The 26,032-nt window shown below is 37.8% G+C and overlaps 1 protein-coding gene across 1 annotated transcript in view; it reads left to right on the forward strand.

Annotated features, from left to right (window-relative positions):
* Positions 1–1,513: 1,513 nt before the first annotated feature.
* LOC139970504 (uncharacterized) overlaps positions 1,514–26,032 on the forward strand; it is a 49,732-nt gene continuing 25,213 nt past the window's right edge. Inside the window, exons 1-11 of the mRNA XM_071976267.1 lie at positions 1,514–1,738; positions 11,299–11,384; positions 13,539–13,658; positions 18,249–18,371; positions 19,655–19,774; positions 20,106–20,231; positions 21,932–22,048; positions 22,242–22,370; positions 22,779–22,907; positions 24,180–24,293; positions 25,023–25,154. Coding sequence (XP_071832368.1) covers positions 11,300–11,384; positions 13,539–13,658; positions 18,249–18,371; positions 19,655–19,774; positions 20,106–20,231; positions 21,932–22,048; positions 22,242–22,370; positions 22,779–22,907; positions 24,180–24,293; positions 25,023–25,154 — 1,195 coding nt within the window. The 5' untranslated portion in view covers positions 1,514–1,738; position 11,299. The remainder of the gene's footprint in view (positions 1,739–11,298; positions 11,385–13,538; positions 13,659–18,248; positions 18,372–19,654; positions 19,775–20,105; positions 20,232–21,931; positions 22,049–22,241; positions 22,371–22,778; positions 22,908–24,179; positions 24,294–25,022; positions 25,155–26,032) is intronic.

Consider the following 26,032-nt stretch of genomic DNA (forward strand, 5'->3'; position numbering starts at 1 on the left):
TCAGGGGGGGCGGATTTGACTTTTTTATTGCGCTCTCATCTATCTATTGACATTTGTCACATTATTTGCAAATTAGCAAGGCCCGGAAAGGGCCATTTCCGGCGATCTAGGGAGTACCTTTACTCAAAAAAATTCTGTACGCTCCGCGCCAACCTGTGGTGGCACTCCGCTTAGATAGTGTCGAAAGCGCCCCTACAGACCATTCTCGTCCCCCTGACCAATACCTCTAGCTCCGCCACTGGAGGGGAGGGGGGTGGCGTTGATGGAGTGATGTGTATACGCAAATAAGATAATACAGTAACAGTTATAAAGGGTACTAAATATCAGGCTGCATCAGTCCAATCGAATTTCTGCAAAGTGCCCTTCGACGTTGGTGCCCCCCAGATAAAAAGTGCTTCCGCCGCCCTTGAGTGCATCCTTTTGCATTACTCTAAAATAGTACTATATTCACACTTCTCTATACACTATAGGGCCTATACGACATGTAATACATGTAGGCTATAGTGTATTACTATACTTAAGCTTGTACATATATAAGTGATGCATTGTTGCTATGGTACCGAACAAAAAGTAGCCTGCATGGTTACAGTATTACTATTTTATTTTAACTCTCCTGTGTAAATTGTGAAGAAATTCCTTGCTTCTGATACGTTGTCATGATATCAGAAACTTTCTGATAATGTTGAGACATTCTGAATTTGCAAAACAATTACAAGATCCGAGCAATGTCATATTGAACTATGTGATTAGATAATCGGAGAGCAGCGATCTAAACTTTAGTTTTTTTATTTTTATATAGGCCTATTTAAGAAATCAAGACAGTTCTCAAAAAGTACTCCGTGATACAAAGGTACTTCTACTCGGTACTTGGATTATAAAATGCTGTACACAGATATTGGTACTTATAGTACTCGGGAACGACCTCAAGTACTCGGAAGTACTCATCACAAGGATGAAAGTATTTTACTACAACACTGGTGAAAATTCAGTATATTACAAATTGGACTATCAAACTGACAAATCCGTGCTCATGATTACGAAGAACGCTTACGTTAATAGTACTTAGAAAGTTAGGATATCATGTGAAAAAGTGCAGGTTCTTAAGTTTGCAAGAAGAGTTCCAGAAGAACGCCTGGAGGAATAAAAATATCCAACACTATACAGTAACGTTCAAGTTGATAGAAACAAATTATCTAGGAAGATGTCTTCGTTTGATCAATTACAGTCTAAAATTTTACGAACATTCGTCAGATTAATTGTAATTATTGGCGGTTTTTATACAGAAAACGATTTCAAAAAGTCACAAAAGGATATTGGTTAACACAACAACATCTTGTTTTGTTTACGCCGATTCCTTATGTTCTACATTGTAATACGTATACTGTGTCAACATCCAACGTGAGTCACGCGTAAATGAAAGTCACCGAAGCGTATCGCTTCCAAGGGTCCCGTATATACGGCCTTTGACTATCTTGCCGGGCTTTTGTAATCCAAAACAAGGGGAAAAAACGCAATGATAAAGCAATCGTCAGTACAAAAGAACGAAGACAGCTGTAACAGAATCTAAAGCAGACTTGCTTGTTGCTTGGTTTGTTCTTGGAAAAGTCGTGACGAAATATGTGATAAGTCTATAATAATCATTGTGTTTTGGCTGGATGCAGCATTTCCGTATTTGACGTTTCCTGGATTTCTGATATACAACAGTCTGAATATATCAACGATTGAAGAAACTGGCCATGTAAGTAAAATGTCTACTTTGCAACGTTTAGAACCTATAGAAATATCGTCACAGAATTTCGTGTTATGTAAATGTAACGTATGTTTATGAACTGCAGTTATGATAGTAGCGGTCTTGAAAAGGCAAAGAAACCGGGGAAAACAGTATATTCCTCTAAAGTTTCTTGAACATCAAAGTAATTGTATCTATCTATAGTATAGATCCCAAAACGTATTGCTGTTTTTCTGCCCTTCGACTGGAAAAAAACTGACTTTATCATTAACAGGGGTAAATAAGTATCACGGCAACGCGAGTCACTTAATGTACTTGTCATAATTAGCTGGTAACTCCTACAGGTGATGTTTTTGAGACCGGAGGTATATAGTCTGTGAAAGGGTAAAAGGGTAAAAGGGGAAGGAGTGTAATTGTGAGGGGAAGTTGGGAGGAGAATTATAAAGATATTCTTGTCAAATATATATGCTCTGATAACTTTTTTTTTATGGATATATATAAAAGGCTAGGCTTATGAACCGGGAGGGGGGGGGGCTGAGGATAGCACCCCTTCACTTTGATAATTGAAGAGCGGCAGGGGTTTCTCAGCCCCCCTCACTTTTCTAACTCGAGGGATACATTCCATTATCGTCATGGATTCTTGTTATTCAACTAAATACTTCACATTAGTGCAATTCCATGGTATCTAAAGGACGATTTGACTAATGATATGCCACATTTCAATCTTTTACCTTAATTCTATCAAACAAAAGTCACAATTGCATTACTACATGAAAACAAGCTTTCATTACGAAATCATTTTATGTATGAATACCCTTTTTTTAAATTTTAGTATTTTATGAGCTCGGTATATCGAAAGGATGGTAAAACGGACAAGGGATTTCACCTTAACAGTATTTTTGCCTAAACTCTGCAGTTCATAAAGGTTATTTTGTTTTGAAGTTGATTAATGCAACTTCCTTTGAGGTTTAGCTATACACTATACAACTTTCCGTTTGAAAATAACCATTTTGTTTACATTATGTCATGACTTTAGTCCGTTCATAATTGGTAACGAAGGGATGGTAACGGAAGGATACAATGTTTACTCAATATAAACTGCACAATCATTTTGCTTTTACACTAATTACACAACAAGTATACTGCTGCAAAGTACAATGTAATGTCGAATCAAAGAATATAGAGCTAGCATAGCTCATTATATTCAAGAAACTTGTTTCATGCGGAAATAAACAACACAGGGTTGGCCGGTTTTTACCGGGCGGTTTTTACCGCCCCGGTAAAAACAAGTTTTTTACCGGTTTTTACCGGGAGGTTTTTCCCACCTATAAGTGGGAAAAACTGGGAAAAACCGGGAAAAACCTCAAATTATATAGAATTCCTAAAAACTCATGTGGAACTTGTGGAGGAGCCTAGAATCTACAAGAAAATGGCATCTTATGGTAGGGAGTTGGGTTACATCCAAAGAACAGCTATGATCTATAACTTGTGAGTTTACCGATTAGACTATTATAAATAATTCAAATAAATAATATATTGGATGCTCAAATCAACCAACTTTATTTTCCTATCGAGATGCATAATTCCATTATCTAGAGAATGGACTCGTATCAAACTGTTGGTGCCTCCTAGAGCTATGGTTCGTCATATTATACATGCCACGTTAGTCCGCTCAGATCCAAATGATGATTCACATCCAAGAACGATCACTTCATGTCTGCGATAAATTGTACTCTGTTCACACTTCGCACTAGGCACTGTACTATGCTTATATTGCTTATAGGCACTGTACTAAGTGACTGTTGTGACATCAACTAATTTGAGAATAAGTAACAATTGGAACAGTTGTGTTGTTGATACTCCTACCTCTTCAGTTAGCCTATACACAGGAAGTGCCCAGTATCACCTCACCTGTCCACCTCAAAGTGTTTAATCACTCATGCATGAAGTTGTATAATAATTGGACCATGTTTGCATCAAGGTAAACAGTTTGGTTGTGTGAATGGCTCCATAGGGCCATTGTGCATTTAATACTTTAATTGGGCCCATGTGCCTTACAAAGTTTCAAAGCAGTTTCTATTGAGCCCCCTGGATTGAAGTTTACCTCAATAGACTGTTGCCTACTGTATTAATGGAATGAACTGTCTGAGCACATCATATTATATTATTATATGGTTCCTTGTCCCTTTGAGGCTTTGGATGCCATGGTTCGCCACTTCGTTCTATCCTCCGCTGTTCATGCCACATAATAGGCCTGAAGAATTTACGAGGAGTGAATGTCCCAGTGTAGACCTATAATGGTTTGGGCAATAGGCAATGCATACTGCTAAAGAGATCGTGACAGAATAACTATACATGTGCAATACGAAAAATACTCTTTTTTTCCACAAAAAGTAGAATAAGAATGTGATAAAATAGCTCAAAATGAAGATAAGAAACTCCCATATTCAATAAAATATGCCTGTCATGAAACAATATCGTGCCTACTGATGACCCTGCATTTTACGGACAATTAATACTAGTTTTCGAGACGGAGGCGGTTTTTACCGGTATTTACCAGTTTTTCCCGGTTTTTACCTGGTTTTTACCGCTTAGTGGGAAAAACAGGTTTTTCCCGGGAAAATGCCAACCCTGAAACAACAGCTACTTGATGATATTTAAAAATAAAAATAAAACAAACACACAAAATTCCATGTAAAGGGTTGATATGAAACCCACCACCCTAAATTCTAACTGTTAAAACACGTCGAGTATTTGAACAAGTATACAGTAAGAGTCTTGGTTATGCATTACATGGTTATGTATATTGCATTTCATGGTTATGCATATTGTATTACATATAAACATTACATATTACAGTCAGTAGCTTTCAGCCTGTGATAGCCATCATGTAGCAATTAAAAACATGTCTTTTTGTCGGCAACGGAAGGATATTTTCAAAAGCTGGTTTATTATATATCGCAGAAATGAGAAAGAAATATGCAAAATGAGAAAAAGTTTTGCATGACCTAAGCTTTCACCTAACAGGATTTGATTCAATTTGTACATATCTTTTTTATGTTTTAGTACATTACATTCACAATAAATCACATTTCTGGGATGAAAAAATTATTATTACTTAATCCTAATTTTTGGTACCAAAATGCTTCCAAAAATAATTTTGAAATCAAATCCTAAAAATATAGACTTCAAGTGATCATTTCACACCAAACGTCTTTTAGTTGAATCCATTTGAATTTTTTTGTGCTATGTCCACTTTCGTGTGGAATTGTCCATTATAGCAGTTAACGTTGCGTGCCCAGGCAATCACCGTGGTCAACTTTAAGTTACATATATATAATGTGCCGAAATTTTGACTGTTTTTAAGATATTGAGAAAAGAGTCAAAACTATTCAATGAAAAGCTGAAATTCCACACACAAAATTCCAATTGAAAGGTCTAAACTTTTGACAATATACGCAATGTTGGACATTCGTAATAAAATTCATCATTTCGATAAACAAAAAAGGAGCGACATTTGAAGATGAAAAAATGTAAATTTCGAGACTAGTCTCGAAAGTCTGGCATGCACGATCAAGATTTCGTAAGAACAGACGGAATGTTTCGTTTAAGAAGCATCTTCGGATTTAATTTTCCGCTTAGATAAAAATGTCTCATTATTTTTACTATATGCAGTTTTGGGATTTGCTTTTAATTTATTTCCGGCTGCATGGATGCCATTGAGGAGCCTAGATGGGGGTGGCTGTGGCGGGAGGGGGAGGGGTGGCCCACAGTGGCGGAGCGTTCATACAGTCAGGGGGCGGATGCCCCCCCTGACGGATTCAAATGGACTGCTGGCGCCCTTTTCAGCTCTTTACCACTTTTTACTTATTCGTGATTACTGACTTTTTTATTGCTCTCTCATCTACTTATTGACATTTGTCACATTTTGTTGGTGTAATTTGGCGATGACACCTATTTATTCTTCGTTTATCTGCAAATAAGCCAGGCCCGGAAAGGGTCATTTCCGGCGACCTAGGGAGTATCTTTACTCAAAAAATTTCTGTACGCTACGCGCCAACCAGTGGTGGCGCTCCGCTTAGATAGTGTCGTAAGCGCCCCTACAGACCATTCTCGCCCCTCCTGACCAATACCCCTAGTTCCGCCACTGGTGGCCCAACATTTAGTTCTATAGACCATATTAGTCTCAGTGCCAGAATGAGATTATTCCCTGAAGGTATCTTTTCTTCCCTTTTCATGAAAGGGGAAAGGAGAGGATATTTACCGTCTTCATTAAGCAAATGAAATATTTTCCATCCTTCAAGAACATTTTATCTATATATGTCGATAACGTTGTGTTCATTTCCCTCCCAAGGGCGTAGGAACCGGGGGGCTGGGGGGGGGGGGGGCGCCAGCCCCCCCCCAGTGAAAAATGTGGAGGGGCGGAAGTATCATTCCGCCCCCCCCCCCGCTTCGCAAGTCAGAAAACCCCTTTTTCATTTCCAAATGAGAAAAAAAAAAATCTCATTTGGACCACCAAATTGCGTCTAAGGCCAGGTGAAAATACAAAATTAAGTTTACAAAATGGAGTGGGTGTTGAAGTGTGCTATATTGCACCAAATTGCATCTGAGGCCACCTGGAAATGCAAAAAATTCCGAAGGGGAGGGGGACACCCCTCCCCTTAGACCCTTCCCCCAGACCGCCCATCAGTCTTCAGCCCCCCCCCCCCACTCAAAAGTACCTTCCTACGCCACTGTTTCCTCCAAAGTGTGGTTAATGTATCATTCTCCTATAAGTCTGTGCTTCAAGTAAATTATTGTTACTCATTACAATTGCACAGGGTATAGCCAACAGCGAGGCTTATCTCACCACCACAAGTTTTTAAAAATATACATGTCCATTGATTGCGTTCTTGCCAAATATAGTCCCATTCACTAGACTTTACTTTTTACGTGGCATTAATGAATTTGCATGGCAAACGAGGTTCCTATACTAAGCAGGAAGTAGCTGGAAAGTTTCTTACGTTTGTCAGCATGAAAGGACATGCATGTTTGCGTAAGCGTCGAACAAGCCCAACCGCGAATGGTTATATTCATCATTCTTAGCAAACCTTTCTAAATTCAGTGTAGAAATTATACAGGGACTTCCCCTTAACGAACCATTCACCCTCCGATGGCTGATTATGTAATGAAATTCACATCGATTTGAAAGGTTCGCGGAAAGAGCGTTTGAAGATGTGAACACTCGGAAGAGACTGACCAACACTAGAGCTTTACCATGGGCAGATCATGCGTTGCTAATTGTTGAGCATAAGTGGCATTTGCTCATTTGAAAGACAATACATCTTCGGAAACATGGGCACACATCAGTCTTGGAAAATGGTGGGGACGCGTGTCTGTTCTCTGATACTATCTAATAGGAGCGCGACGATGGGTTTGCGCGTAGCGTACAGGATTTTTGTTGGCAAATATACTTCCCAGATCGCCGGAAATAACACTTCCCAGACCCAATGATGCTCCCAAACCTCCTTAAGTTTTAGATCTCATGGCTTAGAAATTTAGTTTGGGGCAAAACATGGGCGTCTGCAGAAAAAAAAATCAGGGGGCAGATAATCCAAGTAGACTTTTGTATACGATAGGTCTGGGGTCCTCTCTAGATATATATCCTATATATATATATATATATATATACATATATATATATATATAGGCTATATATATATAGGCTATATATATATAGGCTATATATATATAGGCTATATATATATATATAGGCTATATATATGTTGATACTAGATGAGACTAGTGGAACACTAATAGTTGTAACTCGGAGTTTCACGCGTTATAGCGATCGTCAGACAACTGGTTGTCTGAGTTGTCTGACGATCGCTATAACGCGTGAAACTCCGAGTTACAACTACTAGTGTTCCACTAGTCTCATCTAGTATCAACATATATTCCGCTCTGTCCAATGGACATAGAGCACTCTGCGCCAAGATAGACGCCAACCTACTCTACTCTAGGCTATATATATATATATATAAATATGAAACGAGTTGTATTCAGGTTTGATTCAAAATCTTAGTGGATTATTTCTCAATAAACTTAACTTGCATGCGAGGTTATGCCGGGGAAAGCCTGCTTGCGTACCGTATAAAATATATACATATATGTATATAGCCTATGGTATATACTATACGTTCTCGATTCTTGACACGCTTGACGCATCATTAGCTGTTCTGAATTTTTACCACATGCGTCACGTGTTCAATGTTAGGCTATATAGGCTATACACACTTTCACTTTTCAAACTAACAATATTGAACGTCGTTCTGTCTACATGTGAGTGACATATGTTGTGAGTGACATATGTTGAAAATAATGTATAGGAATGAAGGGTGTGCTATAGCCAAAATGACAGATTTATGAACCGGTTGGATTTGGGGTTCTTTCTCAGAAGATTTCATTTCTGTATAGATGCTTTACGGTGCAGGCCCAGATCATTTATCTCACAATTTCGACTACTTTCTCACTTTTTGCCAGACTTTTTTATACACATGCAGAAACTCGTAATTTCGATTGTCAGTTATTACAATTTTGACTATTGCATCTCAAAGTTTGGTTCTATGGCGTTTTATTTAAAATCGTTGACAATCGTCTCGTTATTCCGACCAGTTATATCTACTTTTTTCCACAGCTTTCCTCAAAATTTCGGACAACTTCGAAACTTTATTTTCCATATTTGAACTCTTTGATCTCCACATTGTGAAACTTCTTCGAAATTTCGGCTGTAACTATATGTATAAAGAAAGTCTCTTTGCAAATTGCTCTGAAATAAATTGTAAAATGCCGCATTTTGAAAGGTTTAGGGGAACTTATATGCTTAAAGTCTAACTTGAATATATTGAATGGCTTTCAAAGCGGTTTCGTGTTATGCGTCACTCGATTAGCTTAAGTAGTGGCGTCGATGCCATTGAATGTTCGGTAGTGTCCCCGAGCCCCGAGTCCTGCACTGCTATCGACGCCCAGTGTCGTGTTGTTTTGTAACTGGGCAATAACTAATTAAGTCATAAGTTAGATGCAAATTCTCGTAAAACATCTGCAATTATGTGTCACGCAACATTTTACTATGTGTATTTATACAAGGTCGGATTATACTCCAACCACACCACACCCCACCCCACTCCCCCACCCCAAACACATACACAAGAAGTGGGAACTTGAGAGGAAAGGGGGAAGGAGAGGAACAAGAAGATTACAAACATGAGAATAGTTGCACAATTTCTTTCCAAGACTGAGATGTAGCTCATGTTTTGCAAGATTTCTATCATATATTTCACTGATGATATATATATAAGTCATATAAAAGTAAAGTTGATTCACCCTTCGCATTCACGGTGGGTATAAGAATTGCGAAAGTGCAAGGACAAACGCTGGTTCGTTACTTTCCATAACAAAGAACTGTTGGACACCTCAAGTCGCAAGAAAACTTGATTCTTGCAATGACGTTTATCTACATAACCCCAAAAGCGAACAAAGGATCTCAAAGTCAACATTGTTCCGCCTAGCGTTAACTAAAATACAAACACGTTCTTCTTCCCTCGTTTGACTGACATTGTTCGTATAGCTTGTGATTTGAGTGAAGTGGCGGAATAAAGCAATGCCATTCGATGCGCAATTCAAGCATATATAGTATGGTTTATACCGGACATCAGTACAAGTATATCCAACTGTGATACTACAAGCTGGGAAGTTCTACAAGAAACAATGATTCATGATAAAAAAAAAGAAAAAACATAACGTTTAATTTCCTCGCTCTTCTCATCTCGACAGTGGTGTTATTTTGCAAACGAAAGGGCTTTAGGTTTTGAGGGTACACCAACAGTTCAGTAAAACCTTATTTAGTCCCCCAACTACCCCGCTGTACCCTGTTCCCATGTTAGGCAGAGATCAAATAAATCTGAACCGAACCGGTTGCTTTTCATTACAAAATACAATATTGGCATATATTGCCAAATATTGGCAAATATATATATATATATATACCGATCGTTCTGTTCAATCCAGTCGAATAGTTTGAATGGAAAATATTAGTGCACTAAAAGTTTTTATTTGAGGAGTTCTCACTCACCAAATTTGTTAGTAAGTCTGACTATTAGCTATTGCTTTGAGTAGCTTTGAGTAAAATGTTTGTTTCTGTTTGTCCCGATGTTGCTGCTTCTTGGTGCCCCCCCCCCACCCTGCCTCAACCCCTTCAGACGCCGGATAAGTGAAAGTTTCCAGAGTATTAAGATGACACGTGTAGGCTACTCACATATTCGATAGGCTAGTCAAGATTACTCTACAATAAACCTATACTGTTGTTTATCATTTCTCTCGCAATTCCAAAGGTCACGCTGTACAAATGGTTTGTCAGTTGTCTCATTTTCAGTGTTCAACCGTTCAAATAAACCGGGATTATATAGGTTAATACTGCCTGTTATATTGTTCATTGATCTTTGCTTTTGTGAACGGGTGATATCTGTCTTTGTAATACAATGCACAGTCGAAAAAACATGGTTGACAAATTGGTTGTTTGACAATTTTATATATTGATAACAACAAGAAGTGCATTCACTGTTAAGAATATCCTCTCTCTTGTTTTCTTTTTTTGTTTTTTTTGCGGAACGTTAGTTTAGGATTTAAATTTCAGTAAAAGAATTCAGAAAGAAAGAAGGGCAAAAAACTGATCAAAACAACTATACAGACGAACTTGTTTCATGTAGTTTATCTGGGATACTAATCATCGGTTTCAATAGCTTTGCTAAGTTAAAAAATAAATCACAAGAAAACCGATGAGGAAAAAAACAATTTTTGTGAAAGAGCAAAGCCTGACGTTTTTGGCTAGAATGCCATCGTGGTTCTCAGAATTTCATGTTGCTCTGTGTTCGGTGACAAACACATGTAACCAAATTAGGCTAAGGGATTCAAGTCAGTAACCTCGTATAGCCTGTAGTGAACGTATAGCAATTTTTAAATATAGTGCATTGAGAAGACGAACGGAGTAATTTATGCATATACAGGTTTTGTTCTTGTTTTCAAGTTTGTTTCATATTTTCTATTACATATCGAGCACTAACGTTATAGGTATTCAACGTTTTAGATTACCACAAAACAATCCACAATTCACTGCAATGTATTTATGTATGCCTCTTTACAATCACACCACACTTATGCCTGATAAGGTCGGATTTCCAATGACAATGTGTACACAGAGTTGTATATAGATATGTATACTGCCCTCTCAAAAGTCCATCGCACTTCTATATTGCCTAGAGTTTTACAGACGATGTTTAAATAACCATTTTTAAGAGTTGTACATTTGTCTTTTTCTCTGGTTTCATACAATATGTTCAAAGACATCGCGGTACATCATAATTGTTTTTCACTTAGTCTTAATAACAGCGGATCCGCACCTTACTGTGTCACTGGTCCGGTCGCAGTTACTTTAGTTTCGTGGTCTAATTGTTTTCCTTCACTTAATTGTTCAGAAAAATGTTCTGTTGTTGCTTTTATTGACCCATGTTTTCTCTTGTCGTTTTTTTTTACAGCATGAAGATCGTTCGTACAATTCTGCCAGTAACTTGCCTATTGATTTCTATGGTTACTTTGAACTGCCAAGGACAAATAGCTTACGGTTAGTTGTATTTCTACTATTGGTAGCCTACAGTTAAGGTCCTTGGATTGTTGACCGATTTACGTCCTTGCTTTTGGAATGTCAACTTGGGTCTTAGATCTACACCAAGAGGTCAGAACTTTGATAACAATTACACTTTTATTCCACTTGAGAATCCACCCAACGTTAATACGCAAATTAACCCACATAATGATGACCTAATAAGAGGGAACCATGCTTGGATTCACAATCGCATTAATGAACACAGCGCAAATTCCTTCAACTACACAGTGCACTCTTTTTTTCTCTGTAAAACATATACAGTCATCATTCACTACCAATGTCTACCCGAGTTTGAAAATTAAACAACCAGACCCGTAGCCAGGCCTGTGCACGCCGTCAGGCGCGTAGCCAGGACTTTGCCAAGGGAGAGGCGAAACTGTAGATTCGGCATTGCAAACTATCTAAGCGTAGCGCCACCATGATTGGCGCGAAGCGTACAAGAAAATTTTGGCTGTAAATGCCTCACAGATTGCCGGAAATGGCACTTCCCATGCCTTGTTAGTTGCATCTTAGCATTTTCTCTTTTGGAAATAATAGCGATATCATAAAAACCTTAAAATTTTTTGTAAAATATATGCTCAAGGGGGGGGGGGGCGGCTGCCCCCTTCGCCCCCCTTGGCTACGCGCCTGCGTGACGTCGTAGGGGTTGGAGAGGGCTGGCGGACGACCTCTCTGTACAAACTATTGTACTTTCCACCATATGTGCCTCTTACTGTGTACAAAAACAAGTTACATGATACAAGTATTGTTATCCCCGGTGCCCCTCCTTAACCTCTTGGTGCATTACAAACTCAGAACTCCTGGCTATGAGCCTGTCCACAATTCTAGTTGCTCAGGCATGTAGGCCTGTGTAAACTTTCGATGCGTAATGCATGGAACCAGGTTCACACTTTAATAAACTACCCACAAACCACCCATAAAACTAACTATTCATAAACAAACTCGTAATAGGATCGCAATTTCCTTCCGACCTGACATAACTCAAGCAATAAAAATAAATTGACGTAGCTCCAATCAGCACTGAAATGACTTGGACTGAATCATCACTTGACCCAGTCAAGGGAAGGACAGAATGATCACTTGATCTGATTGTTTTACTTGACTTAACTAATAATGACTGACCATACAACCTACTTCAATTTCTATGGACTGGACTCGAACGATGCAAGGGTGACTCGATACAACACTGCCACAAAGTTCCTCAATCCAAATTTAAGAGCACCACGGGTGCATGCTATTTTTCTCTGTCAAAAAAGTTAAAAACATTTGCATAGTTTGCATCCTGTAGTAGCTAGTCACATTTACGTGTATTGATTAAAGTACCAAATGGCTTCCAATGTCTAAGAGATTGAAGAAAGCCCTGTCCAGCAGACGACGGTTGAAACTTTATGGACTAAACCAAGGGCCCTAGCCTAACCTATACATACCTAAAATATAATTAATACCATATGCTCGTCTTCTTTCAATGGCTACTGCTTTAGATCAGAGTTATTTACAAATGTCTGTGTTTCAGTTGAACTTGGAGGCTAGCTTGGCTAAGAGTCTAAGACTAGAGTAAGATTACCGCCTGTTACAAATCCCATTTCGCACAGGCCTAAACGTTACAATAGGCTAACTAGTCATAGGCTAGACCTACACTACTGTAGACCCCCTAGGCCATTTTCACTTGGAAGTTGTAGATTAGTCCTAACTTAGGCCAATTGAATATGCAACGCCATTGATATATTTTAGTTTAATTAATAGTAACAGCGCCCGAATTGATTTTATGAACGAATCAAATGCTATCCGCACATAATATATGCAGAATAGGCCTAGCCTAACTGAATCATCTTCTTGAGCATGGGACAGCCTGAGAAATGTTTAAGATAACATAAAGTCCTAGGTTTGTGCAAAGTTTTTCGATTATAAGAACATCCTCTTTCACACATATTTAAAAAAAGGTAAGATTCTGTGTATCTGAACTGCTCCAAGTTTTGCATGAAGAGAATGAATAAATAAAACAGCATGAACAGAAAATTTTCTTTCACTTTATCATCTTTTGTACCTTCTGCTTTCACTCTTTGTCAGTTGTGTCATAATCCTCACTGTAGTTTCTGTATTTATCTCACACAGTTTGTGAAAATGAGCCTTGCCAAAATGGAGGAAGTTGCCTTATCAACAGTCAAAACCCTTCAGAGTTTTTGTGCGTCTGTACAGATTTTTACAATGGAACATTCTGTGAAAACTACCTTGGTGAGTAAACTGGTCTATTTTTTACATTTAACATATGTACAACATGAACTTCTCATCTTTAGTGCTAAATGTATAACCTGGATGCAATAGACTTGTCTTAGAGCAGTTGTTAGATAAAAAGGCTTTGAAAAGGGAATCTAATTGTGTGTGAAATATTTATATCTTTTATGTTAAATTTTGAACTATGATTTGACAGATGAAATTTTGTTCTGTCCTGACAGTGCAAAAGTGCAAAATTAACCTTAACATTGTGTAAAAGTATTGCAACGATCTCACAGGCAAGAGATCCGTTAACATGTAGAATGTATTTTAATACAGTTATTAGATTTGATTAGGACACATCTCTCACACTCACTTAACTCATTAAGCATAACAGCAAATGATGGGGAATGTACCATTTCACCTATTAGAGAATTTTTAGGTAGCAAAAGAATGTTAAGCGATTAATCGTGCATGTCACAGCAACTGGTAAATTGTGATAAAGAGAAAGTGGGCTTGATCTGGATCTGAAAGGGGTCATAATATTTGGGACACAGTGCTAAATGTTACCAATTTAAATAACTGTTTAAGGTAGATTGGAGGGCACAAAAGTTGTTCAAAAATACCCAAACAGTTTGGAGGTTTCAGTTATACCAGCCTTCAGATAAGTAGTAAATTCTCTTCAAGTTAACATCTTTGTTGATCTGACATTGCAATAAATAGAAATAATACATTTGCATACTTTAACTTGATACAAAATTATGTGTGGTTGATATCATCAAATTTGCTCCTTGAAGTGAAGGCCAAAGCTATTTCAAGCATGCTCATGCATCTATAACAGAGAGCATTTTACCTTTATCTTCCCTTCCCCTAGGTTCACCTTTATAATATCTTAGCTAGGAGCACAGATAGGAAGTCCTCCTACATCACACTTCCCAGAAAGATTACTAATAGTTCCAACTTACAAGCCAACAATAAACATAATAACAAACATTCCCAACCTGTAAGTCCCAGTAGACCACTTACACTTTGATTTCTATAGTAACTATCTACAAAAGAAGCCCTACATCTGTCTGTGCATCTGATATCAGATCTCTCCAATAAAGTATCCTTTGGTATGATGTAATTGCCAGTGATTTCATAGCGTGGACATTTCTTAATTTATAGCTTAACATCTGTTTACTAGAAGGTAAATATGTGGGCAGAGTAACCTCCTGTCCCATCCCCTCTGTAATCCATTGTCAGAGCCTAGATATAAGATGTTATTTTCACCAATCGTAGTCAGCATGATTCAACATGTTGGAGCTGTGCTTAGCACGGTTCTCTCAAACTTTCATTTCCCTGACACACTCACTGTACTCAGTAGATACCTAGCCAGTTGAAGATCTAATATACCATTTAATTCAACTACTTGTACATGTCCTTATTTCTTGGTCACATACTGCTGTGACACACTATTCATATTTAATTCAGTGAGTATTGATCAACCCATTTTCACATTTTGGTTGATGCTATTGATTGAGAAATGAGCATAATTCAATCTAATACAACTGGACAATGGTTTAAAAACTACAGTGTGATTATTAGAAAAATTGTATACATGTATGTATGTATGTATGTATGTATTTTAGATCCTCCTGCAAGCAGGAGGATCTGAGATTGTTATGCTTTTGTAAGCTTTGGACTTTGACAAGTTCCTTTAAGCTCTCTTTGAAAGGAAGTTTCAAAGATAACACTGTTGCATACAGTATATCATGTTTACAGCACACATCAGTTATTGACATGAGACTTATCATATTTTCGGGAGATTTGTTATTTTTTAAGTCAGCTGAGTCACGTTTGTGCACAATGCTGTAATTGTTACAGATTACACGTGAAGACTGGGCTTTGTGATAATAACGCAAACTGCTACTTGTCAATTTGAATTGGGTCTCTCTCCATGAAATAAAACATTTGGTTTAGCCCCTGCTAGGCAGTACAATCAAACTGGACACCTTCCACAGGGTTTTGTTTCCAGACCCTGCCAAACCTTTGTCAGTACTGCCAAATTGCTCACCGAAGCAAGTGGCAGTTTTCTTAAAAGCAAATGCCTTTGAAAAGTTTTGAAGTGTTGAACTCCAGTGTCTGTTGTTATTGGCTGATCATTTTTTCCCCTCTAATTTTGTCCTACAATTGATCTGTTGCCTTTTCCTGTCTCCCACATTGCCATATGTATACACTGCCAATAAAGTTTCTTTAATTTGTAATTTGCTGCAGTTTATGGTGTAATTCAAAGGAAAAGCAAACCAAACCATCACTATTAGTTACTGGATTTAGTTGCTTGCAATGAACAACTACACTATTACCTATTGAAAATTAGAGAGCTTTTTTCAAGGGGTTGGGGGTGGGGGGGGGGAGGGGATTGAGAGGATGTTGTTGATTGATATCAGTTCAATCATTATGGTTGAGTTTGCTGCTCCATTTATCCTGGGCATGTCATGGTCATGTGGTTTAACCAGGAGGGTTCCCATGCCATAACAGTGAACAACAGCTATTTATATTCAGTGGCCTAGCCACAATCTACAATAACCACATCACTAGTTACAATAAGATTAACTGAAAATGGCTTCCTCAATTGTGAATGGAAAATGTTGATCAATGATAGAAACAAAGATAACCTTTGCTTTAATCTTGTATTTTTCACATTACTTTTGTTGTTCATATATGGATGTTTTGTGGCTCTAAAATGTACCTGTACTAGTAGTAATGTTAGTGTGTTAACAGTCTACCCTTACTAGTAGTATTGTTGGTGGGTGTATAATGTACCTGTACTAGTAGTAATGTTGGTGGGTGTACAGTCTACCTGTACTAGTAGTAATGTTAGTGTGTTAACAGTCTACCCTTACTAGTAGTATTGTTGGTGGGTGTATAATGTACCTGTACTAGTAGTAATGTTGGTGGGTGTACAGTGTACCTGTACTAGTAGTAATGTTAGTGTGTTTACAGTCTACCCTTACTAGTAGTAATGTTGGTGGGTGTACAGTCTACCTGTACTAGTAGTAATGTTGGTGGGTGTACAGTGTACCTGTACTAGTAGTAATGTTAGTGTGTTAACAGTCTACCCTTACTAGTAGTATTGTTGGTGGGTGTATAATGTACCTGTACTAGTAGTAATGTTGGTGGGTGTACAGTGTACCTGTACTAGTAGTAATGTTAGTGTGTTTACAGTCTACCCTTACTAGTAGTAATGTTGGTGGGTGTATAATGTACCTGTACTAGTAGTAATGTTAGTGTGTTTACAGTCTACCCTTACTAGTAGTAATGTTGGTGGGTGTACAGTCTACCTGTACTAGTAGTAATGTTGGTGGGTGTACAGTCTACCTGTACTAGTAGTAATGTTGGTGGGTGTACAGTGTACCTGTACTAGTAGTAATGTTAGTTTGTTTACAGTGTACCTGTACTAGTAGTAATGTTGGTGGGTGTACAGTCTACCTGTACTAGTAGTAATGTTGGTGGGTGTACAGTGTACCTGTACTAATAGTTATGTTAGTGTGTTTACAGTCTACCTGTACTAGTAGTATTGTTGGTGGGTGTACAGTGTACCTGTACTAGTAGTAATGTTAGTGTGTTTACAGTCAACCTGTACTAGTAGTAATGTAAGTGTATTTATAGTCTGCCTATACTAGTAGTATGTTGGTGGGTGTATAATGTACCTGTACTAGTAGTAATGTTGGTGGGTTTACAGTGTACCTGTACTATTAGTAATGTTAGTGTGTTTACAGTCTACCCTTACTAGTAGTAATGTTAGTGTGTTTACAGTCTACCTGTACTAGTAGTATTGTTGGTGGGTGTACAGTCTACCTGTACTAGTAGTAATGTTAGTGTGTTTACAGTCTACCCTTACTAGTTGTAATGTTGGTGGGTGTACAGTCTACCTGTACTAGTAGTAATGTTGGTGGGTGTACAGTCTACCTGTACTAGTAGTAATGTTAGTGTGTTTACAGTCTACCTGTACTAGTAGTATTGTTGGTGGGTGTATAATGTACCTGTACTAGTAGTAATGTTGGTGGGTGTACAGTGTACCTGTACTAATAGTTATGTTAGTGTGTTTACAGTCTACCTGTACTAGTAGTAATGTTAGTGTGTTTACAGTCTACCTGTACTAGTAGTATTGTTGGTGGGTGTACAGTGTACCTGTACTAGTAGTAATGTTAGTGTGTTTACAGTCAACCTGTACTAGTAGTAATGTAAGTGTATTTATAGTCTGCCTGTACTAGTAGTATGTTGGTGGGTGTATAATGTACCTGTACTAGTAGTAATGTTGGTGGGTTTACAGTGTACCTGTACTATTAGTAGTGTGTTTACAGTCAACCTGTACTAGTAGTAATGTTAGTGTGTTTACAGTCTACCTGTACTAGTAGTAAATGTGGGTTTACAGTCAACCTGTACTAGTAGTAATGTTGGTGGGTTTACAGTTTGCCTGTAGTACCTGTACCAGTAGTAATGATTTGTGGGTTTGTCGTGAACCTGTAATTTTCTTGTAGCAGAATCAATAGAATAGGACATAAAATATGATTATGTTTGACTTCAGCTTTGTCAATACTAAGTAATCAACGCTTATTTCTTCCTCAGGTCCAACTGACTGTGGAGAACTTCCCTGTTTGAACGGTGGGACCTGCTTTCAGGGTGCTAACGCGAGAATATGGTGTCAGTGTTCGGATCGATATACTGGTACTCTATGCCAAAGACTAGATGGTTAGTCACCTATCTGAACTTATTTTCTTCTTGTAGACATCGTTTGACCTTGTTCGGTTTCCTCCTGAAATTCCTTGTTGACCATTTGTAGTTTTGTATTTGACTTAAAAAAGACTATTTGATGAGACTTACTGTAGTACAAAGCGGTCTCAGTATTTTTTCAATTGGATCTATACAGTATGGTACAGGAACAAATAAAACTTTCTCTTTTGTTTACCTTGTGAACAGGTTGTGCAGTTTTAAAGAATGGGATTATTGCAATGTAAGGTTTATAAATCATCATTACAATTGGTCCGGATATCAAATATCAATGTCAATACCTGTGGTTAGATAGAACAAATTGAAAATGACTCATGGTCTATTGTGTGAGTCCTGTAAACCTTATACTAACTTGAAACAGGTACTTAATATACTTCATGTCATTGATCAAGTGAATTTATCTCCTCCCTTCAGTGATTTCCTTTTCAAATGGACTTGTTCCCACCACATGTGTTCCATTTTAAAAAATCACTTAAGGCACAGATTTATTTTAATATGCTTTTGGATGTTAATAAAACATTAATAAAACACTGCAATCAGTCCAGGTTCCCTTTATAGCACTTTTAATTGTTGAGAAATAACCCATTAAACAACTGTGTCATATCAGTAAAAGTGACTGGACTATTAAGTCTAATACACAGACCATTTATGTCAATTCCTCAGAGGCAACACAAAACTTAATGGGATAAGCGTAGTGCATATCATGGCCTTAAATGACACGATTTATACAATTTGTTACAAATTTTGTCAATGACAAATGGTGTTGATTGTCATCTAAGAGGGCTCTGCTGTTCATTTGAAGTTGAAAGAACATGTTTTTGTTGAGTTATTAATATTTGTAAAACAAGGGATTAACATTACCATATACTGTAGGTCTGAAGGAGGTGCCAACCTCATCATCTATAACTATTAAAAGAGCATTTCCACAGATTTAGCATATTTATCAAAGGGGAATATCTTGGAAACTGCAATAGCTTTAGAAACATTACTCGCACCAAAGTGTTTCTTTGTTTTGTTTTTGTTCAATGTGGACTATGAATCATCCTCTAATGATGATCTTTATAACCTCAAGATGTGGCAGTAAAATGTTACCAGAGTTTGCTTAGTAACTCGTAACTAACACTTATCTGTAATTGGTACAGAGAAAGTGACCTTTTCTCTGCCCCACACCCCCCCCCCCTCTATGGAAAATGTAAGGACAGATTGCTACTGTGATGTTAACACCTCGAGATGATCTTGATTAGTTTCAGCATGTGACAGCACTCCTTGCCAGAATGGTGGACTTTGTTCCCTGCATGATGGAGGCTACTCTTGTTCATGTGCTCCTGGATATGCCGGTGCTACCTGCAGCCTCTTTATAACAAGTAAGGCTTCAAACAGTTTGAAGGAAAAAAAATGCATTGCCTATGTAATTTTTGTTAAGTATAATGGAATCTTTGGAATATCTGACATTTCAGTATTTTAAGTGTTAGACTACATGTCAGTGATCACAGCATTTAGTTGCATGCAGTATCTATTGGGTAAATGTATAAAAAGAACACACACAGACACAAATAGATAACTAAAATACATTTAAAATGCATAGATGATGGTTTTACAGTTTCGCACTGAAGCTTCAACCCTGCCCCGACTAACCTTGTTGAGCTATTCAATGGTTCATCTTCTGACTCCTTTTTTTCGTTCTGACACATGCAGCCCGATGTGCAAGTTTACCTTGCGAAAACGGAGGCACATGTTTCGTTTCGAGCTTTGATGTCCAGCAGTATTATTGTGCTTGTCCAACAGGATTTTATGGAGATCACTGCCATTTGTCTGTAACTGGTAAGAATCTTGTTGACGGGGGGAAAAAAAGGAAACAATATCTAAAAGTTTAGGTTGGTTTGCTTCGGCCTCACCATTTGTTTGTTACTTCAGATCTCATCTATGTTATCGTTGTTTGGGCATAACTTCAACAGAGATATAGTCCTTGTAAAAGTTAATTCCAGGAAAAGAAGGTAAGTTGAGAGATCACCAAGTCTCTTGGAGATACAATATGTAATTTGATTTGATTTTTGCATCGTATTTGATGTTGCAGAGTTTTTTGCCTGAATATCAGTATAGCGTGTGTCATCTCAACGGATTTGTACAATAGTACACTGACTGGGAAGTATAAAGAACAACAAGTGACCTCATTGTTACAAGTCCCGCACACTACCGACTGAGCTATCCAGCCTTCAGTGGGTAGTGATCCCTGCATTATGAGTTTTTAGGATCAGCTAGAAAAACCACACTGGGGAAAAGGTTATAGTGTTATTTGGTCACTATGTTGGATATAAATTCTAAAGACTTCCCTTTTTATTGCAAGTGAATCCCCAATGTTTTACACATGCTGGTATTTTATGTGTAAGCCCATCCTCTTTTGTGCAGTATGAGGTGCTCTTTTCTGCATTATATTCAATTGTGTACCTGAAGGTGACTATATCATATTAACTCACCTCTTTAAACCATTCATGACCTTACAAAGTATTAATATTCTGTTTGTTTACTTTTGAATGTGAAGTTGAGCTTTAGCTGTCCAATCACAACCCATCTCCTTTGATTGAATTACTGAGAAACAGAAAAATGTAAACTTTTGCATTTTTTTATTTTATTTATTTATTTAGGTTTACAGTCTTGTTCAGGGCCAAGGCCCTCTCACACAACTTTACAACCCTGGTCATTGGTAACCAATCGTAGTCAGCATGATTCAACATGTTGGAGCTGTGCTTAGCACGGTTCTCTCAAACTTACATTCCCCTGACACACTCACTGTACTCAGTAGTTATCTAGCCAGTTGAAGATCTAACATACCATTTAATTCAACTACTTGTGCTTGGTCACTGGCACACTATTCATATTTAATTCAGTGCATATTGAACAACCCATTTTCACATTTTGGTTGAAACACTACAGTGTGATTATTAGAAAAATTGTGAAATTGTTAAGCCCTTGTAAGCTTGACTTTGACAAGTTCCTTTAGCTCTCTTTGAAAAAAAAGTTTCAAAGACAATACTGTTGAAAGCATCATGTTTAGAGCACACATCATTGCATTTTTTTTATTTTATTTATTTATTTAGGTTTACAGTCTTGTTCAGGGCCAAGGCCCTCACACACAACTTTACAACCCTGGTCATTGATAACTTGACACACCTACACACCAAAGTGTGCACAATTCAATCAATCTTTCCTGGGGCACCACAGTGCACCACAACCATGTGTCCCCCGGGGGACTTCCCATAGGGTGCAGCCAAAAACGGGTGCACGCAACTATAAATTTACAATTTACCTCGCAGGTCCCCATTTATACACCTGGGTGAAGAGAGGCAATGGAGATAAAGTGCCTTGCCCAAGGACACAACGCAATAATCTGGCCAGGGCTTGAACCTGTAATCCTTAGATCACAAGGCCACTGCCTTAACCACTTGACCACTACGCCCTCATGCATGAGCATTAGCAACATCAATTTTGTCTCTTCATGACTTTGGTTTGTATATTCATTGCAGATTGTTCTTGTGAAAATGATGGAAAGTGTCAGAACATTAATCTAGAAGGTGGAGGTATTGGCCTTATATGTGTTTGTCCTTTGGGATACTCTGGCTCCCGCTGTGAAGTAGCTCCATGTAAGTATCCATTTTTTTCCCTCATCAGTTAATAAACAGGTAATAAACAAATCAACTAAAAATTCTTCTGGTTTATTATTAATCCATCATTCACTTTTTTTTGGAATTTTGCTGTTACAAGAAATATTGATTTATGTTACCAATTGATCACTGCATTGTTTTAGTAATGAGTGGGTACTTTCTTCTTTGACAGTGACTGCCTGTGATGAACAACCTTGTGGCCACGGTAACTGCTTTTTGCATGCTATGAACGAGTCTGCTTATTTCTGCAACTGCTTCGATGGTTACACTGGAGATGACTGTACGGTGGAAGTAACACCAGGTAAGTACATGAACATTCATTAAGATATTAGTGTTCCTCATAATACTTAACACAATCACATGACTCATGCTACGTTGTTTACTTCGAACACTGTGAATTTACAAGTCATGGCTTTAGCCAATCACTTCATCTTTAAATTGTATTTGCTATAAATTTATTAATCTTGCAGGACCTTGAAGTCAGAACTAACCAAAACATTGCAAATCACACCAATTTAGACTTGTATTATTTATAAAAAAAAAAAAAGTTTGTAGCCAATTCACTGAAATTAAAGTGAATGTTGCTATTCAGATGAACTGTTAATTTGTTGTTGTCAGATATTGAAATTTAAAGTCAGATATGGTGTAAATGGTAACAAGTCATAAAATGTTCATAACTGACTTCATTTCTTTGGTCCTTATATTTCAGGTTCTTGTTCCAACTCGCCTTGTCAAAACTCTGGTGAATGTTCTTCTGTGGTAGCTGGATCAGGGACAGAATATACACACTGTGACTGTCCACCCGGATACATTGGTATCTTCTGTCAAATATCTACAGGTATATATATATACGTGACAGTTTCGGACATGGTCAATGGCTGGAGGTGGACAAACATGGACACACAAAATCAATAAAGTTCAGATGTAATTAGAAGTCTTCGTCTCCATGAGTTTATATTGTAAATGGGAAATAAAAGACTCGTAGTACTCTGCTCCTTGCTTACCTGTATCCTCCCAAAGTGAATGTTCACCTGTAGAGAACTTTGCCGATCGGTAGACATGGGTCGAAGGAGGAGAGAGTGGGTGTTGTCCCGGATTAATATGGGATATAAGGAGGGAAGGGCTGGAACATTTGTAATTCGGTAAGTTAGGTAGATAGGGAAAGTGCATATAAAGTAGACTGAAGATAGGTGAGTAGTTTTTTGCTCGTAAATGACCAAAACCAGTAATGCTTTTGAAATGTACACCAGTGTTCTTTGTCCAGTATTATAACTGCATCGGTGATATTGAGAAAGATACACACTGTGAATATGATCACTAATTTATACCAGTCTCTGGTGTCATGGATCGACAGGTCACTTGAAGGGGGTGCTACACCTTCAGTGTAGTCAGTTGTTTAATGTTGAGATTGTGCACCATCAGACACAATAATAGCGTTTGATATTGATAAGACACTTAATGTCCTATTTGTAATACTGCAGTTATCTAAAGTAGATATATTAGGGTCAACTTACTAGTAATGAAACCCAGCGTTTTTGGCGGTTGTGGGATCAGAACCCCAGCCGTCTCTATTAAAGTGTGATATCTCATATATGATCAATCTATATTCTACCCATGTGAATTTGTTTAAAAAACAGTATTCTATGTTAAAGAATAATAGTCAAATATAAATAAAATATAATAAATCAATTAGGAAGACCTGGTTAACATAGGATTGCTTACATATTTGGGATCTTTGGGGACAGATTTAGACTCTGTGGTCTTCTGATGTGTTCTTAGCATGGTGCTCGTTCAGACAAGTTCGTTTTGGACGTTACTCTCTTTGAATCTAATTTTAATTTACCAAGTCCACCTCTTTTTTTTATTGTCAAGTACAATTGGTAGACCCGTAGAGTACCGCATTTCTGTTTTTCGGTGATTATGTCTACAAACTGCCCTTTTTTATGACTTGTACTACCATCAGAGTTTATCAAAAACTTTTGGGAACTTCATTCAAGTGATTTCGCTCATCTTGTTTGGGTAATTTATGTCACCGTGTAATTTTCGCCCGGTCTTTGTCGCTTAAGTGTGAAAGCACTCTTCTTATTTCGATCTCTCTCAATCTCTGCAGAGGGATGTTCGCCAAACCCTTGCCTGAATGGAGGTCTCTGCTTAGCATCGTCCCCTACCACAGTGACATGTCAGTGTTCTATCGGATTCGTCGGACCTAGGTGCCAATACAAAGGTTGGTGGCTTCCTACCTTCTATAAACCATGACTAAGTCACATATATATATATGTATATATTGCCCTTGCTATGTGCTGTTGCTGTGGTTGCTTAACCTCCGCGGTATATGCCGTCTTTTATAATGCTATTTCTGTTGATGTCACAGTCGGGTGCTGATGTTTAGATGAATATCGATGATGCGTTCACAAAGAGACTTTTAGTGTTTATGAAGCCATTCAAGACCTTTTTTATCATTTTTTTCACTTTTTACACAGAACCTTTCTCTAATAATGAATTGCAAAGTGTTTCTGTTTCCAAAAATATTCAGAAATTGTAGATTTAAGAAATGATACCTTTTGTTCATAAAGATCATTAATCGGTCTAGATATATGTGAAGTTTATTTTTACCATTTTATTAATAAGCTCAAAAACTGATTAAGCAATACCAAGTAAAAAAACTGGCTGATATGACATACCATATCTCCTGAAGATTTCATACTCATTCATTTGGTATTGGTTTAGTACACAAGTTATTCTGGTAATGGTGTGAGCTGGTAGATTGAAGATTGTGATGTCCATGGTTGGTATTATGTGGCATCCCTCTATTGTTTTATCATTTTTTGTTTATTAAACCTGCTTCTTCATCATCATCTATATGCTGGGAATCCTCAATAGAGGTCCCTGGGTGATCACCTCTACCCCCCCCCCCCCCCCATATTTATCTTACTACCCAACATCCTATCACCAGGTGCCTGCTCATCTTTTCCTTGTCAAAACAATGCTACATGTTACAATGCCTACCAACCGCAACGTGACCTTCCCGATTTTGCTTGTGAATGCCGCGGTGTTTACCGAGGATTAATCTGTAACGAGACCGCAGGTAAGATATTAATCCGACGATATTTTCATGGGCACGGCGGAAGAGGGGGCAGAGAAATTTTGATAGTTTCAGAAATCTGTCAGCGACCTACCCCTGTTTCTCCTAGTCCCTTTAATATAAAAGATTACAATGAAGCGAAGGTACTCCTTATAATATGGGGTTGACTGTTTAACCAACTGAAAATGGCTACATCAAAGAAAGGGAAAGAACAAGTCACTCTTTAACAGTCTTGCCCATCATGCAAGCATTAGTGATCCATTTTACCTATGTTAGTAGGGGTTAATAGGTGTGGTGTAGTACTGCTCTAGATTTACATCATGTTATGTGTGATGATCTGATGTGAATCATGATGTGATGATCTGATGTGAATCATGATGTGATGTGAATCATGATGTGATGTGAATCATGATGTGATGTGAATCATGATGTGATGTGAATCATGATGTGATGTGAATCATGATGTGATGTGAATCATGATGTGATGTGAATCATGATGTGATGTGAATCATGATGTGATGTGAATCATGGTGTGATGATGTGATGTGAATCATGGTGTAATGATGTGATGTGAATCATGGTGTAATGATGTGATGTGAATCATGATGTGATGTGAATCATGATGTGATGTGAATCATGATGTGCTGATGTGATGTGAATCATGATGTGATGTGAACCATGATGTGATGTGAATCATGATGTGATGTGAATCATTGTATCATGTGAAGTGAAAAGCAGAGGAGAATGCAAGTCTTAAAGATATGTTTGAAAAAAAAACTTAAACAGGACTTGTTATTATTAGTGTATATGTTAGTTGCAAAAATGTTTGCAATACTTCCATCTTTTGCTGTGACTCACAGGTAGACTATTGTGGCCCACAA

Source organism: Apostichopus japonicus, chromosome 8 (genome assembly GCF_037975245.1).
Source record: "Apostichopus japonicus isolate 1M-3 chromosome 8, ASM3797524v1, whole genome shotgun sequence".
Classification (NCBI taxonomy): domain Eukaryota; kingdom Metazoa; phylum Echinodermata; class Holothuroidea; order Aspidochirotida; family Stichopodidae; genus Apostichopus; species Apostichopus japonicus.